The 9,699-nt window shown below is 31.7% G+C and overlaps 1 protein-coding gene across 1 annotated transcript; it reads right to left on the bottom strand.

Annotated features, from left to right (window-relative positions):
- Positions 1 to 2,449: 2,449 nt before the first annotated feature.
- LOC144549829 (protein LURP-one-related 5-like) lies at positions 2,450 to 3,929 on the bottom strand. The gene is made up of 3 exons (XM_078298476.1): positions 3,595 to 3,929; positions 2,691 to 3,085; positions 2,450 to 2,655 (listed from the first exon to the last, which is right to left on the bottom strand). Exons 1-3 carry the CDS (start codon positions 3,859 to 3,861, stop codon positions 2,622 to 2,624), a joined length of 696 nt encoding a protein of 231 aa, XP_078154602.1. The 5' UTR covers positions 3,862 to 3,929; the 3' UTR covers positions 2,450 to 2,621.
- Positions 3,930 to 9,699: the final 5,770 nt, after the last annotated feature.

Raw genomic sequence — 9,699 nt, 5'->3', positions numbered from 1 at the left:
CTCGTCAAATGACAGCTAGGAGCATGCATAAATTAAAGTTTGATGCAACTGGTAAAAATGCTAAAAGAAAACATTACTTGTACCACTTCCATGTATTATTGCTTACTGATTGGTGCCTTTGTCCGGTTCAGTGGGCTACAGCACTTTTTAATTGGATATATATGCACTCAACTTGGCATTTTACAACAATCCTAGAAATTTCTTGGCAAACTACCAGTTCCGTTTTTATTTTTATTTTTTTTTAAAAAGATTGAAGTTATTATAAAATAAGACATGCAAGAAAGAAATGAAACCGATAGAGACGGTACCAGAGGCGTCATTTATAGTTTAGTCAGCATCCAATATAGAAGAAAAAAAGGAGGGATGTCTATATGGGCCCGGTTCAAACAAATTGGTGACAAGAGTAGAAAAGGCACTAGACTCAATGAAACCCTGTACTGATACCGTACCAGTGGTCCAAACAGCCTTTTTTACCAGAATAGATGTCACCATTCCACTTGAAGCACTCCAACCGTACTAGCCACGTGGTCTTCCCACATTGTTTGGACCACATCTGTGCCAGGCGCATATATACCGGACCGTTCTAGTATCCATACTGTACCACAATACACCATTTACAAGTTTGGCAACCAATTTTTTTGCAACTTTAATTTGATTGTAAGAATGACGTAGCAATAAAATATCGCAACCGAATGAGCGGTGGCTTTTGCGCATATTTAGTGTATGGCAACGAATTTGGCGTGATACCAATATCATGTAAAAGAGCAAATTTGGTGTCGTGCCAATAGCATGTAAGGTGTCAAGGGGAGCTAGGATTGAAACATGTAGCCTCAAAGAAATAATTTTGGCATTATAAGTATGTTATGGTTTACTATTTCAGAAAATAATGTAATGACTTTCTTGCTGTGGGATCTACTGGACCACTGCGATAATTCCTACACAAGTAAAACAGGTAAAGAAGATGCTTTGCTTTGGAATAAAGTACACTAGCTGACTAGAGAGAGTAAAGTTTCACATATGATCATTATTCAAGTCGAATTGCAGCTAAGGATCTTTCGGGGCGATAATGCGGCGCCGCGTCACCCTCTAGTACGAACTTCTAGCATTGTGAGCGGTTGGTTATTTTTTTTTTTCTACTTTGCATGTTATGCAAAACAGTGTTCACACTTTTAAAGTAACCAACTGATGATAACAACACTAGCGATAGGGGAAGAGCTAAAAAATCGAATAAGGTGAGACAAAATTTCAAGGATCGAACATAATTGAACAATTATCTTAAACACAAGCATATTTTCATAATTTTTCTATAAAAAACAATTTTTTTTTTAGAATTCCGGATTAAGCAAATACCTCCCCTGGACCCTACTAGCTTCACCCCAGGCTGGCGGCTGGGTGCTGGTACGTCCTAGCTAGGTATCTAACCAGAAAAATATATTACTCTTTACATGCCATGCATTACTGAATTTTTTTTCGAGAGTAGTTAAGACCTAAGAAGATGTTAGAAGTAAACCGCCAAATTACAACTTGTTTGATAAGTGACAAATTGGCTTTCTAATTATCAAGCAAAACTTGATATATGAGTATATGTCACTTTTAAAAATAATGGAAACCGTATATAATTTTATTTCTTTTGTTCGAAAGTATATATCAAATGGGTGACGTATGCTTTGTATCGTCAAATGATTATGAGACAAAATAATGCGGCGTTTATGCATACACGTTGATAATTATTTTGAAAATTTTAGTTACAACGTCCAAGTCTTATCGACAAATATTTCAAGAAGTTTAGAATTTAGACGCTTTTGTAATATCTTTTTGGTTTCCAACTAAAATTAGGGGCATGCATACCATCATCTTATTATGAAAAGAAAAAAAAAAAAGATGCAGATCCAATTCAAGATTTAATTAAAATGGCTATGTTAGAATTTGAGATGGAAATTTTTTTCGAGTGAAGTTGGGGTCAAACCACCCAAATGTTTTTAATATCCACTAGGATTTCTATCTAAGTTTTGAACCTACGGCCTGGTTCTTATTTGAGATGAAATTTGAAAATGAAATATTTCATTAACTAATTGTGATAATGCTTACCAAGTTTGCAGAGATTTATATAGACACACTAGCTGTTTTGTTTTGCCGTACGTATTTGTTACTAGCCATTATAGGCTTTCCGAATTAAACAAATTCCAATTTGATTCAATTTTATTTGGTTGATAATGCAAACTTAAAATAAAATATTGGTAACATTGTGTTTAACAGGGATGCTATCTGAATTTAGGTCATTACTAATTTTATTGGATCCGGAATCACATTAATTAATTTGTCTCCCTTTTAATTAGTTTTGTAATGGATTTGGACAGAAATCTTACATGGATCCAATCCAATTAAACAAGGCTGTTCATTTTTAAAATTCAGGAACAACAGTAAAGTAATACTAACAACACTTTATTGTGAGTGCAATTAATCCTTAAAATTTATCAATTCAGCAAAAAGAGACAAATTAATAAATAAATCCATGTTCCATCTGAACTTGTATTATATAATCCATCAAAATGCATATACAAAATTTAAAGCAGAGGCTTTAATCATATTCAATATAAGCATATCACACACATTGAAAATAATTAGCTAGTGCTTAATTTGCAGCTGATCAAATTCCTAAATATTAGAAAATGTAAGAATCTTAATAGCACATTACAGGGGGGGAACTTTTGTGGCAAATCCTATCCATGATTACCAGAAGTGCCATAATTATTTGACATTCAACACCTGGCTGTAAAATAAGGCTAAATACATCATCTGAAAGCATCACTGGCACCTCCCCACTCGTTGTTTTTCGTGAAATCTTCGCAACTTCTCTACCATTGCTATCTATTACTCTACAACACCTCTTTTCAAAGCAGCCATCTATTGTAAAAGTAGGTCTTAATTTGTTACTGTTAGTGTTGCTGCAACCTATGAATACTTCTAATGAGTCGGTGTTTTGAAGAATAGCACATCGCTTCACAGAGAAAATTGGAAGTTGCGATCCATCATTTGTGCATTCTTCAGTGCTGTAGACATTCCATCGATCATGCATGCTTAGAATCTGCAGTGTTATATACCATAAATTCGGTTAGTCTAAGCTTATATTTTACAACTGATTTCGTTTCTTTTCACCACATAATTACTTTTATACGGTGGCATCAGACAAGAAGACAATGAAGGAATCCTGATTACTTGAACCACTAAACAAAATTGGCTTGAGATATAGGAAAAGCAGCACCTTACATAAAGAACTATTTGTGGGCCAAATTTTGCTAATTTCCTTTATGTTACAAATTATTATGAGGCTACGTACCAGTCATCAAATGTACATATATATATATATATATATATATATATATATAATCCAAATTACATCCTGGATAAGAAAATTATACAGAAAGAAATTAGTATAGTACTGGACCAGTTTAGTAATGTTTCCTCAGGGTTTTGACTATATTATAATTCATTTTGGAAATTTATACAGGAAGGTCGTTGGTCGATTTATTTTGTAGCAACACAAAATGAAATTAATTTTGTCTAAATAGTAGCTAGGCATCTGAAGATACAAACCTGAGGTCTAAGAGCTAGAAGCGCCTTCCCACCCCCATCCAAGAGAAGAATCTCTCTTGTTAGATACTTATGCCGCCTCGAATAGTTGTCAACACGAAATGCCAGTTTTCCTTGGCTGTCAAAAATCGAGAACCCGTCGGTTCCCTGAAATGACATGCTCGACTTCTTCCACACTGTCCATACAGTCGGTTGATTACTTGTCGAAGCCGATGATTCTGCGTTATTATCCGTATTATTCTTCGCCTCCGTAGGATATATCCTGCTCATCTTGTTTGTGTTTGAGTTAATAATAAAATGCTGAAGTGTAGAGAAAGATAAAATGAATGGAGAATACGCAACTGCGTTTACCCTCTCTTTATAGCTAAGCAGAGCTTGTCAAGTTTTCAAAGAAAGAAAAAGTTAGCATTTGAAGTTTAGATTCTCTCCATTTTACAACAATTGGAGACTTCAACTTAAATATTAATTATATATTTTCTGAGTTGAATTCGATTTATTAAAATGCTAATGGGAATCCTTGACATGCGGAAATTGCCATCTAAATCAACTTTCTATTAAAAAAAATTAAGGATATCATCAAAATCATCCATTGTGATTATTTCTTTTTATTAATTCGAAGATAGTATTTGCAATCCACCCGAATACTGCTGTGTTATGAGGTTAGAAAATGAAAAAAAAAATGATAAATTCATATATTTTGTGCTCTAGACAAAAATAATCTTTCTTTATATCTGAATATTTTATCGATTTTTCATTGATTAGTAATTTTAAATTAGTTTAAATGAAAATTATGGTAAAAATATTATCACATTATAAATATATCTTAGAGATTAAGTAACATAAACTTAAAAGTTCTCCTCCTGTTGTGAAAGAGACCCAATAAAAAAGTCCCTCTGCCAACGAAGTATTGAAATATATATTATGTTAAGAAGGTTTCTAGATCACTCTTTAATATTTATTTGTTAATTGAATATCATTTTTACTTCCAAAGAATTATATCACATTTTACTAAAAAAATGCTAAACCTATAGACTACGTCATATAATATTTGTTTGAATTTTGAAACAACAAATGTGACCTAATCCCCATTAACACCGCCTGTCTTGTTTTTTTCAAAATGGAGAGGATTGGAACTCATTAGTAAAGAAAAGGTCTATAAGTTGCAAGGGGATTAATATAGATGGTTTTCTGAATGGGGTTACGTAGGATGAGAATCTCATATCAACTTTATCAAAGAATGTCTAAGTTGGACTTTGTAAGGAACGAGAAAATTAGTTATATAATTATATAAAATCATATTTAATAAGAGAATTAGATACTTCCTATCCATTCTTTGGCCGAAAGTAAAAGAAGTGCATGTATGCAGGATCTTCCTTGCCTCTTAATTCTTAAATTATTAAAGTACAGACTTCAAATGAGTAAATTGGCTATAAAAAATAAAAATAAAAATAAAAACATTAATATCATCAGAACTTGATTGAAAGCCAATATACAAGTGTACTTGATAAAAAAAAATTAAGAAGTCATTATAAGAAAAAAGAATGAAGATACATAAGCGATTGGTGATCAGACATAATATATATTAGGTGAATCATTTTGAAGAATACAAATACATTCTTAATAAAAAATATTAATTACATCTTAACAGCTATGGAGATAAATTGTTCTTATGTTAACCATTTCTATAATTAATTATATGGGGGCTTGACCCCATCTTTCTCTTAAAAAATAAATAAAAACATCTTAACAGTATTTAGACAAACAAAGAAACAGTTTCCACTCTGAATGTACGCTTAAGCTGTTGAGTCCAGGTAATATCACATCAATGTCATTTGACACCGATTTTCAAAATCTATTGGATAGACTTCATACTACATATTCAAACTATTCAAGCCGACCGACTTCATGAGTAATGTGTTTACATGCAAAATTTACAAATTTGTGAAATATTTTAATGTCAATTCAAGCGGACAAAAATTGATGAAAAATGAATGCATTAAAATTAACTTAAAAAAACTCTTCATTTGACCACTTGATATGATATTAAATAAATTATAAAAATTATAAATTTTACATGTAAATACATTACTCATCAAGTATATCGGTCTTTAGACAGTTTTGATTCATCGTTTGAAACCTATCCAGTAGGTTTTGGAGTTAGTGTCATCTAGGCTGAAATGACACCAATGTCATACTGGCCGGACTCTAAACTGTTCTTTGGTGAATCATTTTTAAAAATAGAAATACAACCTTAATTACTTTTTTTTTTTATTAAAGGGTCCCAGTACATCCCAACATCTTTTAGATGTTATTCTCTAGAATTGAACCTGTGTCTTTCTTCAAATTAAAAGACGAGAGGGCTTGACCACTACACTAAGTCTGTAGTTTATATAACGTTAATTACTTAATAGGAAAAAAAAAAATATGAATTACATCTTAAAAGTATTTAGAAAAATAAAGAAACAACTTTCACTCTGAATGTACTAGGAAATGGGGATCTTAATAATTAGGTTGATGAATATATCAATATTAAATGTTAATTGATTGTTTCGTTTTCTTTTCTTTTTTCTTTTTTCCATTTCTGATGTAGATCTGATTAAGTAATGAACTAATCAGATGAGGCATGCAATGACAACTTTAGGTGAAGGAGCATGCATCAGATGCATGTTACCTGACATATGCGTATTTTGGATGTGCATACAGTGTACTCCAAATAAAAATACGCATGAGTAAAGAAATGCTTAATTAACAGTTGGTACTTGAAATAGTAGTTAGGAGAGAAAAAAATTATGAAAAGTTTGGTCAGTTTTAGTTCCTTTATCTGTTCCAATGTAGCAGTTCATGCTTTCCACATCACCTCATTCCTTCAGGTATGATGGCATGTGCATCCCACTGTGTATTACACATATAAATAAATATATAACATCAATTTTATCCTAGCTAATTAAGCCCTTTCTAGTGTAACATTAAAAAGGTGCCCTTGTATAATATATTAAAAAAAAACAGTTTTTTTAGTTTTCGATTTCCTTAAAATATGTCACAACATCATATGTAATATTGTTCATTTAATCCATTTTTTTCTACTAATTTGTACAATCTAATGGTTAGTATTTTTTTTATTAGATTATTAAAAATAATAATTCTAGCATAAATTCAACTTCTATGACATCAATTTATTTTTCCCCAATAAGAAGTTAGGTCAAGCTAAATAAGAGTATAAGACCTATTTTTAAGAGGACCAAGCTAAATTCTTTTAAAATTCTTGTTGTGCTATCTTAATTTGTTCCAGACAGTAAATAATCTAAATTAAAGAAAAGCGTTTTTTTTTTTAATATTTTTAATTAAAAATGATTAGATGAAACAATGGGCCATGGACAAATTAATCCATCATGAATTGACAAATCAATAAAACGTGTAATTGTGATCCATTAGACAGTGACCCAATAGCACTATTAATATAAAATTATGAAATTAATACTACCATGTTTTTTTTTTGGGCGAGCCAAAACCTTGGGCTTGCATGATAATAAAACCAATGTGTCTAAATCACATTCCTCTCTTTATTAAACGAAACAAAAAAACTTTTTTGATGATCAACTATGCTCAGTGCTGTATGAGTCACATAATATTAAGGTGCGGAATGTACTGTAATCATGTCGGCTGCCAACAATATAGGGTCAAGTTGGCAACTGGATTTGGAGATTCTGACCCGACCCAAAACTTTCTGAAACCCGAAACCCAAATGAATTTGGAATTTAGATCCCAGTTGGGTCTGAATTTCTCATAAAAATGCCATGCAACTCTTTTTCGGATGTGATGTTTTCTTCGAAAATTCAAAACTTGCATCATTAGTTTGATTTGAAGAGATCTGTCAATGCGCTTGTTATTAGGTGTGAATATTTAAAAAGAAAAATGTCAAAAAAGTAAATATTCCGACCAATAAAATTGGTGCCTTTTGTTGAAGATTTATCATTTCTACATTTTTTCCTTAGAAAATATTTGATTTGTTGTATTACTTGTAATCAGCTACATTAGGCATTTAGTAAACGACTAGTGAAGTAATATTAGAAATCACTCAAGGACTCTTTAATTAGACCTTGTAACTTATCAATAGGCATTGTATTAGAGCTTAGAAATAATAAACTGAATTCAATCAGACAATTACATTTGCTCTTAAATTCTTGACCTTTTTTTCTTTTCTTTTCTTAGAATTGGCTCATGGTTTCATTAGATGAAATGACAAGGACAGACTGTGAAAACTGGAAAGTAATAGAGGCTTTAATAAAAAAAAGAAAAAGAAACGCAGGGTAGGTTTTTTAAGTACAACTACAAGTGGACACTCCATAAGACAATGTTTGGAGTTAATCTGTCATCTAAATTGGTTTTTAATCTAGGAACCTGATTTTGACTAATATATACTGCAATTTGAAAGATACCAACAAAAATTGGAGAATCTCCCCCTTGATATCATAGATCACTTTAGAATATTGTAAGAAAAAATAATTGGGTTCTCAAATCCTAAGCTACGATACTATGACTTCCTTTATAGGACCTAAAAAAGTAAAATAAAAATGAACTCAACTAATTATTGAAATATGAATTATTGAATGATTATTTCGTAAGTAAATTGTTATAGTGTGCTTCTGAGAAAAAAAATATATCTGAAAAGGAATGTTTTAGTTATGAAAAGTTTTGTAACAGAAACTTTAAAGTATCGTCGGTAGGATTTAACATTTTTATTCGGTTCAATTTTATTTTCAGAAAATTGCAGATGCATTCTTTGTAAGATCCGTTTGTTTCAAAGTTACCTTTCTTGCATTAATCACATAACATATTGGACTTCATTTAGCCCTGGATAACTTCCCCAAGCAATGCGACAAAAGCAAATGCAGCAAATTGGTACCATAGCTTACCGCAATGTGACCAATGCAAGTTCAATACCGATTTTCCTTCTCAATTTATCACCATTGAACTTGCGTTGATTATGAGTCGTAGAATGATCAAAAGATGAGATGCTGCTGAGTATCCTCTCTCAAGTACCGCACCTACCAAAGGGAAATCCCAGCGAGCATATTTTTTTGGGGACTACCTGAAAAAAAAATATAAACGGTCTAAATCTCATTCCACCAGATCAGATACCTGACTGGATCGAGAGGAAAAAGAAAGTAAAGATGGGCCAAAGAATTTGGGCTTTTAGCGAGACAAACAAACGGAAGGCCCGGATTGAGAAAGACCGCCAGGTGAGACCCAAGTGCTCAGAATTTATGAAAGAGAGGAGCCTACAGGAGAAGTGTCACTGATCATTGGGACCCAGACGGCAAGGAAACAAGATTAAAAAAGGAAGATAGAAGGAAGAGAATGACAAATGGGTTCCATTGGTAAATCAAGTTGAAAGCCAATTAAATTTACATAAATCCAGAAATAATAGTTTCAATCATTTTTATTATACCCGCCTTTTTTCACCTTGATCTTTATATGAATAATTAATTAATTATACTAATCCCCCCACACCTTTCCCCCCATTTATCTCCGCACTCTCTCTCTCCAAATTAACTTCCTTAACTGCATTTTATCCCCCCATTAATTCCGCTAAGAATTTCCATTTATCCCCGCATTAATTACTGTGAATTAATAACAATCCCCGCATTAATTATATTATCCTTTTTATTAACAATCCCCACATTAATTATACTTTCCTTTAATAACAATTTCCACTAATAATTATTTATTTGTTTATTGATGTTCAAGAAAGTATTTATCATTGTCCCTGACATGTTAATATTTTGATTTGATTAAACATTACTTATTGACAAGTTCAAGAACAAAGTTCAAGAAAGTATTTATCATTGTTCTGACAAGTACTTACCATTATATCTGAGAAATATTTATCATTGTCACATACGTTTTACTGTAAGTTGCAATTATGTCTGAGACGTATTTATCCATGTAACATAAAGTATTTATCATTATCCCTGAGAAGTATTTTACTGTAAGTTGCAATTATGTCTGAAAAGTATTTATCTATGTAACATAAATTATTTATCATTATGACTGAAAAGTATTTATTATAGATGTTTTACTGAAAGTTGCAATTATGTCTGAGAAGTT

This window comes from Carex rostrata, chromosome 2, assembly GCF_964058835.1.
Source record: "Carex rostrata chromosome 2, lpCarRost1.2, whole genome shotgun sequence".
Classification (NCBI taxonomy): domain Eukaryota; kingdom Viridiplantae; phylum Streptophyta; class Magnoliopsida; order Poales; family Cyperaceae; genus Carex; species Carex rostrata.
This window is presented reverse-complemented; position numbering and strand designations above follow the sequence as displayed.